We start from the raw sequence: 17,890 nt of genomic DNA, 5'->3' as shown, positions 1-17,890 counted from the left end.
TGGATTGTATGACTTTGTGGCTGTGCTAGCTAGTGACCACTGCAGAGCTGACTCCAGTTCCAGATTCATGACGATGAATGCCAACCTGCTTTCCACACATTAACCCAGTTATTCCAGGAATAAGCAGGGATTCCAACCATGCTGGGATTCCTGAAAAACCTGTGTCGTGTCTTTACTATCATTAAATGTGAAGACTGTTATTTTATCAAATCAATTCTCTCTAATTATTATCGTTAAGTGATTAAACTAATCATGTAAACTTAATTAACTAGGAAGTCGGGGCACCACGGAAAATGTCGATTTATAGAGCTGTAATTTTCCGAACAGAACCCCTCAGACATTTTCATATCTGATCGATTAGTCATTCTCATTAATAAATTATTATTACCTTGTTAGTCTCATTCCAAATGTCGTAAAATTCTTGGTTATCTGCACAAACCCTAGCATAAATTATGAATCAGCAAAATACAAATTGGCTTAATTATTTTTTTATTAACTAAATACTCACAGAAATACATAACAAACAAACAGTAGATATTGGTTACTAACAATGATAGAAAGGTCCCTAGTGGGCTAAGCCGATATGACAGCTTGGTAGACAAGAGGAAAGGTGTGTGACTGAGAAAGTGCGGGAAAGACAAAATGGATTCATTACACACAGTCTATAATTATATTAATTGAAATGCTAATCCTTTGCAGATGAACGGCCGCTCATTCAAGAATAATTGCAATGTATATATATTTACTCCCGTATGTCGTTGTTGTTTTCTCTGTTGGAATCCTCAATCGTCCTGTAGGGTTCATCATCGTCTCTGGTTAACTTTCATTGAAGTCACAAAGTCTTTCGTGGTTGTAGGTGGTTAGAATGGATACTTCAGAGGAGTACCATTCAGAAATGTTCTCATAGACTAGATGCTTCGGCGGTTGTCGGTATGCTCGTTCTAGGTTTATGTAATTTCTTGCTGCAGACTAGTAATTATACGTCTAAGATTTGCTCTTATTCTGTAGGGATCGATAGTCTCAGAGTTGAACCGTTTCCAGCCGTCTAGCCAATGCTCCACGTGGTATGGTCTTGTCCTTTGGTAGAGTTGTAGTTTAAACCACTTCACACACCAGCATCACCCGGCATGTTTTGGTCTCAGAAATTCAACCATTTGCAACCTTAGCTTACACCGGGGTTTGCGTGGTCTGGTGTGAATTTCATCAGGAGTGGGTTTTATACGTTTCAGTAGAAAAGGGCAGTCCATGACGCCTAATGTGATGTCTGGGCTCACGGGAGTGTGGCCACTGACTAGTTAATCATTATATGAAAATCCATACTCTCATTTAGAAGGTTAATATCACATGACATCTTTTCACAAATAGTTTCATGTTTAATCACATACTTTTAACAATATTTAGATGTAAACCTGACAGCTGGGAAATGTACACTTTAAGAGATATCTTTGTTTATGTTTCCTGTCATCATGAGCTCACCAAATGAAACACACTCCTCATAACTGTCCCTTAAGTGTCCACGGACCATTCCCACATTCTCAAAAATATAAATATAGTTTAGTTCTCCCATTTTGGGGATTAGGAGTTTCGCCAAGTGAAGACCTTTGTTCTCTCTCTGTGCTCTCTCCCTCTCTTTCTGCATGACCAGGGGGAGAGAGTCTCTTCCAGGAATTTATGACCTGAGATAACAAAACCTGGGTTTAGGAGAGAGAGTGAGGGGGGGGGGGGGGGGGGCACGATCTACCCCCAGAAAGGGCCACGTCATGACACCTGTGAACTTTGTGAACGTTTCTGGAATTTCACAACCAACTGATGTTCTGTGTTGTCATTCTCTCCAGGGGTCAGGGGGCATCTCCTGCAGCCATGCAGAAGGCCCAACAGGTCTCCCAGGGCCTGGACATTCTCACGGGAAAGGTGGAAAATGCAGCCCGGAAATTGGAGGCCATGACCAACTCCAAACAGGTCATCGCCAAGAAGATCGACGCTGCTCAGGTAGGATATCTGATTGATTGGATAATTGATTGATGATAGGATAAAAGTAAAACACAAATCTCAGAGGATAGCACACAAAAGCATTAAACAACAGTAATTTGTGTTCCATGGTGTTGTGCCGATTGTCTTAGGTTGACCACTAACCCTGTGCTCCCGCAGAACTGGCTCGCAGACCCCAACGGTGGTCCTGAGGGAGAAGAGAACATCCGAGCCCTCCTGACTGAGGCCAAGAAGATCGCTGACATGTGTGAAGACCCCAAGGAGAGAGATGACATCCTGAGGTCCATCGGAGAGATGGCTGCTCTCACCGCCAAGCTCTCTGAGCTCCGGAGACAGTAAGTCGCACATTGGATATGCTATGGAAATAGTTGTTGGTTGCATTCCTTAAAAAATTAACAATGCAGAATAAAGAAGACTTCAAAGAAGAATGTTCAAAACACTCCCAAGGTAAAATATTGAGTTCCGCAGGGTTCTGTTCTTGGGCCATTATTGTTCTCACTATACATGTATCCCTTGGTGATGTAATTCTTTAGAGGTTGAATCACATTTTGTTTTCTTGCTAGATAGAAGTCCACAAATCGTAATCAACGTCATTTCATTTTTATTTAGCCTTCCCTAAAATAACTATATCATGCTTTAGAGAGACTATGAGAAAGGTCCTTTCCAGTATGTCATTATTCTCTCCCATTCACAGGGGTAGAGGAGATACTCCGGAGGCCAGGGCATTGGCCAAACAGATAGCCACGGCTCTGCAGAACCTGCAGTCGAAGACCAACAAGGCTGTAGCCAACAGCAGGCCTGCTAAGGCAGCAGTCCACCTGGAAGGGAAGATAGAACAGGCCCAGAGCTGGATGGAGAACCCTACCATTGATGACGGTGGAGTGGGTGAGTCTCAATAGCCTGGTCTCTCTCGTAGCTCCCAGTCTCTCTCTCGCTCTCTCTCTTTCTATCTCTGGTTCACTCTCTCTCTCTCTCTTGCTCTCTCCATCCCTGCTTCTTGATTTGTTCTCTCTTTCTTCCAATCTATCTCTCTCTGGCTCCCTCCCTCGCTTGCTGTGTTGTTTTTCTCTGTGCACTACATTCCACTACTCACCCAACCTCATAATGCTCTCTTTGGCTTGTCGGCTCAGAAGCCTGGATACACTCTCACATGTCATGCATTGTTTACACTGGCTCTGGACTGTATGACACCGTCTACTAGAGAATGTTCAGAGTAAGCATAACCACAACAATATATGGAATAATAAGCCGCCTAGACTGCTGCTTCTGTGTCTGACTCCATCTATGTCTCTCCACAGGCCAGGCAGCTATCCGGGGTCTGGTGGCAGAGGGTCGTCGTCTGGCTAACGCCCTGCCAGGTCCCTATAGACAGGAGCTGCTGGGGAAGTGTGAGCAGGTGGAACAGTTGATGGCCCAGCTAGCCAACCTGGCTGCCAGGGGCGAGGGAGAGTCGCCACAAGCACGTGCCGTGGCTCAGCAGCTCCAGGAGACCCTGAAGGTGAGACGGCTCACATTCACTCTCACAAGTCATTAGCCACACAAGCTGGAGTTCACTCTGACACAGGCATGGTGAAGGGCTCCCCCTCCTGGCAGGATACACCAGCTGCAGTCAATGACAGATCCACTATTTTATTTATTTAACCTTAATTTAACTAGGCAAGTCAGTTAAGAACAAATTCTTATTTACAATGACGGCCAAACCCTAACACGGACGATTCTGGGCCAATTGTGCGCCACCCTATGGGACTTCCAATCACGGCTGGTTGTGATACAGCCTGGAATCGAACCAAGGTCTGAAGTGACACCTCTAGCACTGAGATGCGGTGCCTTAGACCGCTGCGCTACTCAGGTGCCCTATGACTATGTTAGTAAAAATAAATGTGGGTAACACTTTATTTGGATAGTCTATCTGTATTTGCTAACCATAAACTAACACTAGCTTTATCTCTTATCCTTAACCCTTACCCAAACCCTTATCGTAAACCTAACCGTAACCTGAGCAAGCAGTTGCCTATCAACAGATAGTTTGTTGATAGTATGACCATCGTTAGAGTGTCTACAGATAGAAAATCCTGACTATCCAAAGAAAGTGTGACCTAAATGTGTTTTAGTTTATTAAGTAAGAATTCCCCTTTGAAATCAACTGTTGAACGATGTCACACACATGTAGTAGTATTTCCATAGATCAGAGCTGCAATGTAAAGCACTTGACAAAATAGTTCTAAGAGCCTATTGTTAACATGTAATACTTCTAAAGCTGGTCTAATGCTCACTAACTCATGTGTGTGTGGACTTGTCTTCTCAGGACCTCAAAGAAAAGATGCAGGAAGCTATGACTCACGAAGTGTCGGACATCTTCAGCGACACGACCACTCCAATCAAACTACTCGCTGTGGCCTCCACCGCCCCGTCCGATGCCCCTAACAGGGACGAGGTGGGAGGTTTATCTTTCTCTCTTCCCCCTTCCTCTCTTACTCCCTCTCCCTCTGTTCGTCTCTCTGTCTCCCTACAGTAACTCCATCATGGCTCATTCATTCACTCAACCTATGAACAGAGCAGTATAAAGAGCTCTAAAGTGTGTATGGCGGCAGGTAGCCTAGTTGGGCCAGTAACTGAAAGGTCGCTGGTTCTAGTCCCGAGCCGACTAGGTGAAAAATCTGTCTGTGCCCTTGAGCCAGGCACTTAACCCTAATTGCTCCTGTAAGACACTCTGGATAAGAGCATCTACTAAAATGTGAAATGTAAGTGTACCGTGTATGCATATAATATGGCTCTGCAATATGGTGACTTATTTGGCAGATTCATATCATGATACACATATGGATGACTTATTGATTAGTTTCCAATCATTTATGTACTTGTCACTCAATAATACTTAGACTACATTTCCAGAGGGAAGTCTTACCATAAGTAATCATGCAAGATTAATATTTAATAATATGTTTTATCGTTCTAATGTTTTGTCGCTGTAAGCATTTGCTAAGTGGCATATAGTATACTATATTTAAGCAATAAGTCCCGAGGGGGTGTGGTATATGGCCAATATATGCACTACACAATGCGAAGTACCTGGGTACAGCCCTTAGCCATGGTATATTGGCCATATACCACAAATCCCTGAGTTGCCTTATTGCTATTATAAACTGGTTACAAACCTAATAAATGTTTTCATACCCGTAGTATACGGTTTCATTTGCAACGGCTTTCAGCCAATTAGCAGTCAGTGCTCGAACCACCCAGTGTATATTGTGTTATGTTTCATGATTCTATGATTTGTCACTGTTATGTTAGGTGTTTGACGAGAGGGCGGCCAACTTTGAGAACCATGCCAACAAGCTGGGTGCCACGGCAGAAAAGGCTGCCGCTGTAGGAACAGCTAACAAGAGCACTGTGGAGGGGATCCAAGCTGCCGTCAAGTCTACAAGGGACCTGACACCACAGGTATGGGACAGTGTGTTTGTGTGAGTGTGTGTAAGTGTGCGAGTGTGTCACTGGTGTAGCGTAAATCCCTGTAGCCCCCGAAAGGCGAAAGGCACCACATGCTCTGGGGGCCCATGCGCCTGTCATCTCGCGGCTATGTCTAAATTGTATTCATTTTTGTAATAAATTATTTGGACAGTAACCCTCCTTTTTAATTTACAAATGTAGCAAGCAAAGTGTTTGTGTTGTTCAATCAACATGGGTAGTAGGTGTAACAGACAGTCAATGTAGTTTTCATGCAGCTAATTAGCCTATTTCGGCCTCCTCACCTAATTGGCTATCTAGTTTTTTTAAAGTTAAGTGAATCAGGTGGGACTCGGATGGAGAGTGAGTGGGTGAATCAGGTGAGACTCGGGTGGAGAGTGAGTGGGTGAATCAGGTGGGACTCGGATGGAGAGTGAGTGGGTGAATCAGGTGAGACTCGGGTGGAGAGTGAGTGGGTGAATCAGGTGGGACTCGGATGGAGAGTGAGTGGGTGAATCAGGTGAGACTCGGATGGAGAGTGAGTGGGTTGTTCAAGATGGATAAACATAAAGGAAGACCAATCAGTGCACAAAAACAAGTTTTATCTGATCAAGCTCGTGCCAAATTACCGAAGATAACTACATCAGCCAAGCTACCACCTTGTGAGTCTCTCCTCCTCCTCCTCTCCAGAATAGTGTCAGTTCCTCTAGTGATAGTCTCTCCGCCTCCTCTCCGGAATAGTGTCAGTTCCTCTAGTGATAGTCTCTCCTCCTCCAATCCAGAATAGTGTCAGTTCCTCTAGTGAGAGTCTCTCCTCCTCCTTCTCTCCAGAATAGTGTCAGTTCCTCTCGTGAGAGTCTCTCCTCCTCCTTCTCTCCAGAATAGTGTCAGTTGCTCTAGTGAGAGTCCCTCCTCCTCCTTCTCTCCAGAATAGTGTCAGTTCCTTTAGTGAGAGTCTCTCCTCCTCCTTCTCTCCAGAATAGTGTCAGTTCCTCTAGTGAGAGTCTCTCCTCCTCCTTCTCTCCAGAATAGTGTCAGTTCCTTTAGTGAGAGTCTCTCCTCCTCCTCTCCAGAATAGTGTCAGTTCCTCTAGTGCGAGTCTCTCCTCCTCCTTCTCTCCAGAATAGTGTCAGTTCCTCTAGTGAGAGTCTCTCCTCCTCCTTCTCTCCAGAATAGTGTCAGTTCCTCTGGTGAGAGTCTCTCCTCCTCCTTCTCTCCAGAATAGTGTCAGTTCCTCTGGTGAGAGTCTCTCCTCCTCCTTCTCTCCAGAATAGTGTCAGTTCCTCTAGTGAGAGTCTCTCCTCCTCCTTCTCTCCAGAATAGTGTCAGTTCCTCTGGTGAGAGTCTCTCCTCCTCCTTCTCTCCAGAATAGTGTCAGTTCCTCTGGTGAGAGTCTCTCCTCCTCCTTCTCTCCAGAATAGTGTCAGTTCCTCTAGTGAGAGTCTCTCCTCCTCCTTCTCTCCAGAATAGTGGCAGTTCCTCTAGTGAGACTGTCGCCATCCTTCTCCTCTTCCAGAAAGGCCTACTGGACAATTGTATATTCAAAAAAATATATTTTGGTTACTGATTAGTATGCTGTTGCATCGTAAATTCATTTTACAATCTGCAATGTTTGAAATTCCCACTTTAATTACATTATTGCCTCCAGCCAGCATTCTAAATAGCAGCATTGTGACACTGTAGGCCTATAGCTTCATGAAACATAAACGTTAGGCTTAACGTGAGAAAATTACGAGCAAATACAAATGAACATGTATCCATAAAAGCAAAGCTATAGCCAAGCATTAGCGCCACATCATCTGATAGCCTATCGATAGGCAGCAGCGTAAACGTTGCAATTTCAGAACCACAGACAGCGATTGGTAGTCTATACATTGTTTTTTTTTAGGAATGGGAGGGGCCAAAACTCTGACTTTGCAGGGGTCCAGAGAAACTGTGCTACACCAGTGGAGTAGGTGTGTTTGTGTTTTGTGCAACATGATCAACATTTGTGTGGTGCTTATGCCGTAGTGACATAGGGACGATTAATTTGGCCTTGGTCAGTTGACCCCTATTTCCTATATATTTTTTTCCTGATTGGAACGTTCTTTTCTAGGTAGTCTCTGCAGCCCGTATCCTTCTGAGAAACCCAGGCAACCAGGCTGCATACGAGCACTTTGAGACCATGAAGAACCAGTGGATTGACAATGTGGAGAAAATGACAGGTAGTGCCAGACCATCTTGTGTCATTTGTCATTGATTACAAAAAGTGGGCGTTGTGGTCACTTCGTTATAAGCACTAAGAATGATGTCTTCTCGGTCTCTAGGTTTGGTGGACGAGGCCATAGACACCAAGTCTCTGTTGAATGCCTCTGAGGAGGCCATTAAGAAAGACCTGGATAAGTGTCGTGTGGCCATGGCTAACCACCAGCCCCAGATGTTAGTGGCAGGGGCAACTAGCATCGCCCGGCGGGCCAACCGGATCCTCCTGGTGGCGAAACGGGAGGTATAGATCATTTTTATTTACAATCTAATTTATTTTAAAGCCCTTTTTACATCAGCAGTTGTCACAAAGTGATTTACAGATACCCAGCCTAAAACCCCAAAGAGCAAGCAATGCAGATGCGCAAGCATAGAATACAGACAACTGAATTGCAGTTCAGCTTAAAAGAGATACTATGAAAAGGATTCAAAATAGAAATTTATGAATACACTTTCTTTCCTAGGTGGAGAACTCTGAGGATCCTAAGTTCAGAGAGATAGTGAAGGCTGCATCTGATGAGCTTAGCCGGACTATCTCTCCCATGGTGATGGACGCCAAGGCTGTGGCTGGGAACATCACAGATCCAAGTATGTTCCAAGGCAGTTACCAGACATTTAGGATGTGTTTGATCATTATACTGTATAATCTGCTGTTATAGCTACCCGTGTACAGCTTTCCAACATGACCTAATACTAAATATAAAGATTCATTCTATCAATTTCTGAATCTGTGATTGTCAAAAGTTAAGGTTCAGTCGATGGTGTTATGGTTTTGGGGTCTGTCAATGTGTTACTGCTGCCACACAGCAGCTTTTGCGGGCTTTGTCTAATATCCTGTTTCTAAGGCCTATATGTATCTCCTTCTTCCTCCGTGGTGTCCAGGTCTGCAGAAGGGCTTCCTGGACTCAGGCTATCGAATCCTGGGTGCCGTTGCCATTGTGAGAGATGCGTTCCAGCCACAGGAACCAGACTTCCCACCACCACCTCCTGATCTGCATCAGCTGCACGTAAGTCGATCAATCAAATTCATTTATAAAGCTCTTTTCACATCAGCATCTGTCACAAAATACTTTACAGTCCTACACTGTCAACACCAGGGTTTTGTTCAGTGGCGTACAAATGGGGTTTCAGAACGTTCATATCAAAAAATATATATTTGTTAGAACGGATATGATTATCTGCCATGTAGAGTAGAGGGATTCATTTCTATCTGCAACATTCTGAACGTTTCACCTATCTGAATACACGCCAGGTCAGCGACGAGCCCGCCCCACCCAAACCCCCTCTCCCCGAGGGTGAGGTTCCTCCCCCCAGACCCCCTCCCCCAGAGGAGAAGGACGAGGACTTCCCAGAGCAGGTGTTGGGAGAGATGGTGAGCGAGCCCATGATGATGGCCGCCAGGCAGCTCCACGAGGAGGCCCGCAAGTGGTCTAGCAAGGTGAGCTAACAGCACATACAGTTAGTTACATGTTGATGTTCAAAGTTAAGTTTATTGCGACCAGAAAACCATAGCAGAGCAGATTCAGACTAGCCATAATTCGGTGCCATTTAGGAAGTGTGACATGTACATATACATGTATACTGCACAATTACACTGGACACGGAATCCACCCCAGCTGTGTTGTCATATGTCCAATTTAATGCCTTGGTTTTTGTCATCTTTTTCAGGGTAACGATATCATCGGTGCAGCCAAGAGAATGGCCCTGCTCATGGCTGAGATGTCCCGTCTGGTGCGCGGTGGCAGCGGGAACAAGCGTGCCCTCATCCAGTGTGCCAAAGACATCGCCAAGGCCTCAGACGAGGTCACGAGGCTGGCCAAGGAGGTGGCCAAGCAGTGCACAGACAAACGCATCCGGACCAATCTGCTCCAGGTCAGCTGACCGACTGGTTCCTGGTCCAATCTTCTTAGGAAACAAAATGCTAACTCTCATGGCTACGATGCAATAAATACCTAAGTTTCGATAGCTATGCTGCCTTAATCAGGGTTTCATCTGGTCCAATATTCTGCTAATGTGTCTTTGGATGAATTGAGCAAACAAGGACGGAAGAAGCAAGACTTTCAAACTGCTCTCTTCAGGTTTTTCTTGAGGAGCAGCAGCTGCTCTGGAAAGACCATAGAAAGGCAACATTATATTCATGTTGGAGTTGTAGGACTAAAGATAATTGAATTTCCACCCTGTCCTCGTGATTTGATTTAGGGTAGATCATTGAAATAAATTACACTGTTTTCTGTTTTTTATCTTCATGTCTCTGACTGGTTTCTCGGAACTTGAACTTAAATAAACTTCTTTGTGTTCCAGGTGTGTGAGCGGATCCCCACCATTAGCACACAGCTCAAGATCCTCTCCACAGTCAAGGCCACCATGTTGGGTCGTACCAACATCAGCGAGGAGGAGTCAGAGCAGGTCAGTACACTGGAGATCATTGGATAACACACATCAACCAAAGTTACCTTTTTGCTTTTGGAATAACATTGTAATGGAGTTAAGTGGTTCCTGTTATTATACAAGTGGAATAAGGAACACTATTCCACTTGTGTAATTACAGAAAAACACTCGAACATTTCAACTTGAAATTTACTACGAAATGTACTAAAGTGCAATGTAACAGTAATGTTACAATGTACAGTGCTTCCCCTAGGATTTCTTAAAAGTGTATATCAGCAGAAATATATGTTTCTTTTTTTTAATTACATTTTTTGCAGTGTTGGCAACAATTTATCATCGGTGGGCCGTTGCTGCTAAATGAATATAGGGGAAACACTGATATAAATAGCATGTTGTTACTAGTGTAATTACAGTGTTACTACACAAGAGCAACTTCATGTAAAATGTGACCAACATTTTTCTTTCCTTCCCCCTCTCCCAGGCCACAGAGATGTTGGTTCACAATGCCCAGAACCTGATGCAGTCTGTGAAGGAGACGGTAAGAGAGGCTGAGGCTGCCTCCATCAAGATCCGGACAGATGCAGGCTTGACTCTCCACTGGATCCGTAAGACACCCTGGTACCAATAAGAAGAGACGGGCCAACTGTCTGTTCAACTACGTCCCAAATGGCACTCTATTCCCTATGTAGGGCACTACTTTTGACTTTGGCTCATGTCTGGTTAAAAGTAGTGTACTAAATAGGGAATACAGTAGGTTGCCATTTGGGACACGGATTATTCTGTTCCTCTGCTCAAGGCCCAGCTTGTTAAGAAGAAAAAAACATCCAGACCCTTTGAGCAATAGATTTGATGGACACATACATACTAATTCCAAGCTACAATGAATGAAAACCCTGCCTGGTTGGGGTAAAAAGAGTGAGTTAATACTGAATACACTATTTATCAGTCAATGTCAATCCCATACCTGCCTGTAAATTGTGTTTTTAGACTTCCTAGGTTTGTGTGTGTGTGTTAGAGGTTTGCTTTTCTTATCCAGTAAGATTAAAGGAGTACTATTACCAGTCTCATTTAAACATACAGTAGCCCCAAATCTAAGTAAAAATTTGAACATTATTAAGATTTGTCTTGGAAAACGTTTGTATGTCTTTATACTGGTTCTTTATTTCACTATCTGCATTGTGCAGTCGTTCACTGTTGCTAGGACAAAGCACATCCAACTCAATGGGAGTTGGTTCGAGCATATTGTTATGCTGAGCTCTACACGCAAATATATATGATTCAGTGGTTATTATGTCTGTTTACACTATGTTCTAGAAACTGAAAAATAAACACTATTCCCTGTTCCATATTTGTATTACAGTTGAAGTCGGAAGTTTACATACGCCTAGGTTTGAGTCATTAAAACGTGTTTTTTAACCACTCCACAAATTTCTTGTTAACGAACTATAGTTTTGGCAAGTCGGTTAGGACATCTACTTTGTGCATGACACAAGTCATTTTTCCAACAATTGTTTACAGACAGATAAATTCACTTATAAGTCACTTTATCACAATTCCAGTGGGTCAGAAGTTTACATACAGTGAGTTGACTGCGCCTTTTAAACAGCTTGGAAAATTCCAGAAAATTATGTCATGGCTTCTGATAGGCTAATTGACACCCATTTGTGTCAAATGGATGTGTACCTGTGGATGTATTTCAAGGCCTACCTTCAAATTCAGTGCCTCTTTGCTTGACATCATGGGAAAATCGGCCAAGACCTCAGCAAATAAATTGTACACCTCCACAAGTCTGGTTCATCCTTGGGAGCAATTTCCAAATGCCTGAAGGTACCACGTCTGTACAAACTATAGTACGCAAGTATAAACACCATGGGACCATGCAGCCGTCATATCGCTCAGGAAGGAGACGCATTCTGTCTCCTAGAGATGAACGTACTTTGGTGCGAAAAGTGCAAATCAATCCCAGAACAACAGCAAAGGACCTTGTGAAGATGCTGGAGGAAACCGGTACAAAAGTATCTATATCCACAGTAAAACGAGTGCTATAATGACATAACCTGAAAGGCCGCTCAGCAAGGAAGAAGCCACTACTCCAAAACCGCCATAAAAAGTCAGACTATGGTTTGCAACTGCACATGGGGACACATGATACTTTTTGCCTATTCCCTTTGGATTTATTAAACATCTTAAACTCCAACCATCTGCCTCCTGTGTCTGCATTTGGGTCTTGCCTAGTGTCATGATAGTACAAACTGGCCATGACAGACCCAGCAGACTTGGGCCATGTCTGCAGCAGACGTGGGCCATGTCTGCCACACTGTCTCCCTACAGGGAGCCACCATTGGGAGACATCAGGAGTTACTTTTTGGAGAAATGTCCTCTGGTCTGATGAAACAAAAATAGAAGTGCTTGGCCATAATGACCATTGTTATGTTTGGAGGAAAAGGGGGGAGGCTTGCAAGCCGAAGAACATCATCCCAACCGTGAAGCACAGGGGTGGCAGCATCATGTTGTGGAGGTGCTTTGCTGCAGGGGGGACTGGTGCACTTCACAAAATAGATGGCTGAATGAGGGAGGATGTTATGTGGATATACAAATTATGTGGATATATTGAAGCAACATGTCAAGACATCAGTCAGGAAGTTAAAGCTTGGTCGCAAATGAGTCTTCCAAATGGACAATGACCCCAAGCATACTTCCAAAGTTGTGGCAAAATGGCTTAAGGACAACAAAGTCAAGGTATTGGAGTGCCCATCACAAAGCCCTGACCTCAATCCAATAGATGATTTGTGGGCAGAACTGAAAAAGCGTGTGCGAGCAAGGAGGCTTACAAACCTGACTCAGTTACACCAACTCTGTCAGGAGAAATGGGCCAAAATTCACCCAACTTATTGTGGGAAGCTTGTGGAAGGCTACCCAAGTTAAACAATTGAAAGGCAATGCTACCAAATACTAATTGAGTGTATATAAACTTCTAACCCACTGGGAATGTGATGAATGAAATAAAAGCTGAAATAAATCATTCTCTCTACCATTATTCTGACATTTCACATTCTTAAAATAAAGTGGTGTTCCTAACTGACCTAAGACGGGGATTTTTTACTAGGATAAAATGTCAGGAATTGTGAAAGACTGAGTTTAAATGTATATGGCTAAGGTGTATGTAAACTTCCGACTTCAACTGTAGATAGTGAGTTGGGTTTTGTAGCAATGTTTTTTTTTTTTTAGTATTGTCAAGACTGTCAGAGTTTATGCTAGCCTGGTCCCAAATCTGTTTGTGCTCTTTGCACCGGAGTTGGCGTGATAGCACTAAACAGACTAGCACTCAGGCTAAGTTTGTTCCACCATTAACTTTTTAAATATATTTTTTTATGTTTTGAGGTTTATTATATCTGCGCTGTTGGAAAACATAAGGGCTAGATCTTCAGACACATTGCATAGAGAATGTCTTATTAACTTATAATGTTTACAACCATTTAGCGTACAAAAGAGTTGACGATTGAAATTAAATATCCATTAAGATGACATGCATTCAACTCTGTCAGTTTCTGGACTAGCTTGATTTTTCACCACGTTGCATTGAGATTACATGTAGACCTTAGGTCTCCCTCTGGTCTGGCCCTCTATACTTTGTACTTCTCAGAGAAACTATAGCAAGCCAGTCTCCGTGTTTTAGCCTGACTAGAGGCCAACTGTACTGTAATGTTTAAACTGTGTCTTGACATAACGTGGTGTGTAGTTTGTGGGCTAGCTTCTGATTACTGTATTAAGCCGAGTACTTGACTAAGATGACACTATGTCCAGGTAGTCTCTCGTCCGTGAGACTACCAGTGTGTTTAAGTTCAATGCATCACATGAAACTGGTGTTGAAATATCAGCCTTCTCTTCCTCTTATATCTTCGAACTACACTAAACTAATCCTTACAGTTGCTAACACAGCTGGTACAAACGGTTGGACGTTTTTTTTTTCTTTGTGTGTGTCTGAATAAGACCAGCGCAGTTTGAATGTGTAGATGAAGATACTGAGACCCTACAAAACCATCTGATGTGCCTTGTAATAAAAAGACTGATTGCAATAAAAAAAACAATTCATTTACAGGAAATTATGTTTTGTATCTACTTTGTAGTAAGCGCTACTCAAGGCATTATAATTCTGTTCAGACACATTTTTGTGATATTTATAAGATGGGTACAAAGTGAAATATGATATTAGAGTCAAGTACTGCTTTTTGGTATTGTTCACATTATTTTGTAATAAAGCATTTAAGACTCCCAACAGCAATTCCTCTCTTATTTATAACACAGTAATCCTTGTTATAACAGTAGTGATACATTTACATTTGTAGGCTCGGCACTAATTGATGTCTTCTCTGCCACCTGGAGCTGCATGGCAAATGGTCCAGGAACACAAGGAAAGGACAATACCCAAGGACTAGTCAGCCCTTTCCCCTCTGACGGGACTAAAGGTATCTCTCTGTTACGGTATTCTTAACTTGTAGAACATTTAACCGACAACCTCAGCTCATTGACTGAGGGAAGAACCCACATTCCATCTCTCCATATCTCTCCCTATCCCAGTCTGCTGTCCCCACGTGCTTCAAGACGTCCACCATTGTTCCTGTACCCAAGAAAGCAAAGGTAACTGAACTAAATGACAATTGCCCCGTAGCACTCACTTTTGTCATCATGAAGTGCTTTGATAGACTCGTCAAGGATCATATCACCTCTACCTTACCTGACACCCTAGAACCACTTCAATTTGCTTACCGCCCCAATAGATCCACAGAAGATATCATCGCACTGCACACTACCCTATCCCATATGGACAAGAGGAATACCTATGTAAGAATGCTGTTCGTTGACTATAGCTCAGCATTCAACACCATAGTACCCTCCAAGCTCATCATTAAGCCTGGGGCCCTAGGTCCGAACCCCGCCCTGTGCAACTGGGTCCTGGACTTCCTGACGGACTGCCCCCAGATGGTGAACGTAGGAAACAACACCTCCATATCACTGATCCGCAACACAGGGGCCCACAAGTGTGTGTGCTCAGCCCCCTCCTGTAGTCCCTGTTGACCCATGACTGCGTGGCCATGCACGATTCCAACTCGATCATCAAGTTTGCAGACGACACAACAGTAGTAGGCCTGATTACCAACAATGACGAAACAGCCTACAGGGAGGAGGTGAGGGCCATGGGAGTGTGGTGCCAGGAAAATAACCTTTCACCCAACGTCAACAAAACAAAAGAGCTGATCGTGGACTTCAGTAAACAGCACAGGGAGCACCCCCCTATCCACATCGATGTGACAGCAGGGGAGAAGGTGGAAAGCTTCATGTTCCTTGGCGTACACGTTGCTGACAAACTGAAATGGTCCACCCACACAGACAGTGTGGTGAAGAAAGCGCAACAGCTTGGCACCTAAAACCCTCACAAACTTTTACAGATGCACAATTGAGAGCATCCTGTCATTCCTTACGAATCACCTAATAAAATGACCAGGAAACCACCGTTACCACCGTTACCTAAATGTATGTTTCATGTATTCTTGTTTGTTTATTTTTTATTTTATTCATTACGCAATTCAGAGTTTGATTGTATTCTGCCATGTAAATTAATTAAATACACTTGAACATGTAACCTACAACTGTCACACCCTGATCTGTTTCACCTGTCCTCATTACTGTCTCTACCCCCTCCAGGTGTTGCTTGTTTTCCCCAGTGTATTTATCCCTGTGTTTCCTGTCTCTCTGTGCCAGTTCGTCTTGTATGTCCAAGCCTAACAGCGGTTTTTCCCATTTTCCTGCTTTGCCTTTTCTCCTTTTTCTAGTCCTCCCGGTTTTGACCCTTGCCTGTTTTGGACACTGTACCCGCTTGCCTGACCATTCTGCCTGCCCTGACCTCGAGCCTGCCTGCCACGCTGTACCTCCTGGACTCTGATCTGGTTATGACCTTTTGCCTGTCCATGACCATTCTCTTGCCTATTCCCTTTGGATTTATTAAACATCTTAAACTCCAAACATCTGCCTCCTGTGTCTGCATTTGGGTCTCGCCTAGTGTCATGATAGTACAAACTGGCCATGACAGACCCAGCAGACTTGGGCCATGTCTGTCTCCCTACAGGGAGCCACCATTGGGAGACATCAGGAGTTGCTACAGGGCCTTTTGGAAGGGCTTAGTTCCTTGACGGAATGCCACGACCATGGGTTAAAGGCTATTATGGAGCAAATCAGGGAGTTAGCTCAGAGGCTACCTGCCACCTCTGGAAAAAAAACAATCACCCAGTAATTTTTTCCCCTATCTGTGGTGAGTTTGTACAGCCTATCCCGACTCCCAGTGAACCCCGCTTACCTCCTCCAGAGCGATATTCGGGGTGACCTGGTACCTGCTGGGGTTTTCTTTCTCAGTGCTTGCTTATTTTTGAGCTACAGCCATCTTCGTTTTCTTCAGACTGATCAAAGATAGTGTATATAATTAAGCTAATGTCGGAAAGGGTGCTTTCCTGGGCTACGGCAGTTTGGGAACAACAATCTGCCATTTGCGGTCGTTTGGAGGAATTCCTGGCAGAGGTGAGACGTTTTTGAGTCTCCGGTATCCGGGAGAAAGGCGGCCAGCAAACTGCTTGACTTACGTCAAAACTCCCGTAGTGTGGCAGACTACGCGGTGGACTTTCGCATGTTGGCTGCCGAGAGTGCCTGGAATCCGGAGTCTCTTTTCGATACTTTTCTGCACAGATTATCTGAGGAGGTAAAGAATGAGCTAGCTGCTCGGGAACTGCCGGTGGACCTCGACTCCCTTATCGCTTTAACCATTCAAATGTATGGACGCCAAAGGGAACGCAAGAGTGAGAGGAGGTCTGGTCCAGTGTTGCCAACTCCTCAGTAAGGAAAGTAGCTATTGGCTGTCCTAAAAGTCGCTAGAAGTTGCTAAATGACGCAATCACCTAATTTGCATAATTGGCCATGTGCATGTAATTGTGATGGACGCTGTAGGAGAGAGGAATAACATCGTGGGAGAGACAAAAAGTGAGTAAAAAACACCCTAAATATGTTAAGAACTACAAATGAACTTTCTTCTGTCGATTCTTGTGTTTTTAATGCCACCGGCCTCGAGGGCGACCCGGAGGGCGAGGTGCCGGGCGATCCGGGTGGAGGTGGTGGAAGTCTCTCAGGAGAGAAGGATCCAAAATGTCCCCCACCGGCACCCAGCACCTCTCCTCCGGACCGTACCCCTCCCAGTCCATGAGGTACTGTAGGCCCCTCACACGGCGTCTCGAGTCCAGAATGCCACATACTGTGTACGCCGGGGACCCCTCGATGTCCAGAGGGAGCGGAGGGACCTCAGGCACCTCACCTTCCTGAAGGGGACCAGCCACCACCGGCCTGAGGAGAGACACATGAAACGAGGGGTTAATACGATAATACCTAGGAAGTTGTAACCTGTAACACACCTCGTTTATTCTCCTCAGGACTTTAAATGGCCCCACACACTGCGGCCCCAGCTTCCGGCAGGGCAGGCGGAGGGGCAGGTTTCGGGTCGAGAGCCAGACCCGGTCCCCCGGTGCGAACACGGGGGCCTCACTGCGGTGCTGGTCAGCGCTCCTCTTCTGCCGTTCCCCCGCCAGTCTCAGCGACTCCTGGACGGCTTTCCAGGTGTCCTTGGAGCGCTGTACCCATTCCTCTACCGCAGGAGCCTCGGTCTGGCTCTGATGCCATGGGGCCAGGACCGGCTGGTAACCCAACACACACTCAAAAGAGGACATGTTTGTTGAGGAGTGGCGAAGGGAGTTCTGAGCGAGCTCAGCCCAAGGAACATACCTCGCCCACT

At 44.7% G+C, this 17,890-nt stretch overlaps 1 protein-coding gene across 1 annotated transcript in view; it reads left to right on the top strand.

Annotated features, from left to right (window-relative positions):
• Positions 1–11,503, top strand: part of LOC120046740 (vinculin) — a 62,131-nt gene extending 50,628 nt beyond the window's left edge. The window contains exons 9-22 of the mRNA XM_038992210.1: positions 1,836–1,989; positions 2,149–2,324; positions 2,684–2,874; positions 3,288–3,487; positions 4,295–4,423; positions 5,281–5,430; positions 7,529–7,637; positions 7,740–7,918; positions 8,139–8,262; positions 8,557–8,681; positions 8,927–9,112; positions 9,343–9,546; positions 9,976–10,080; positions 10,544–11,503. Coding sequence (XP_038848138.1) covers positions 1,836–1,989; positions 2,149–2,324; positions 2,684–2,874; positions 3,288–3,487; positions 4,295–4,423; positions 5,281–5,430; positions 7,529–7,637; positions 7,740–7,918; positions 8,139–8,262; positions 8,557–8,681; positions 8,927–9,112; positions 9,343–9,546; positions 9,976–10,080; positions 10,544–10,690 — 2,179 coding nt within the window. The 3' untranslated portion in view covers positions 10,691–11,503. The remainder of the gene's footprint in view (positions 1–1,835; positions 1,990–2,148; positions 2,325–2,683; positions 2,875–3,287; positions 3,488–4,294; positions 4,424–5,280; positions 5,431–7,528; positions 7,638–7,739; positions 7,919–8,138; positions 8,263–8,556; positions 8,682–8,926; positions 9,113–9,342; positions 9,547–9,975; positions 10,081–10,543) is intronic.
• The last annotated feature ends 6,387 nt before the right edge of the window (positions 11,504–17,890 follow it).

The sequence above is a fragment of the Salvelinus namaycush genome, chromosome 4, assembly GCF_016432855.1.
Source record: "Salvelinus namaycush isolate Seneca chromosome 4, SaNama_1.0, whole genome shotgun sequence".
Lineage (NCBI taxonomy): Eukaryota > Metazoa > Chordata > Actinopteri > Salmoniformes > Salmonidae > Salvelinus > Salvelinus namaycush.
Note: the sequence above shows the minus strand (reverse complement) of the source record. Positions and strands in the feature narration are given on the sequence as shown.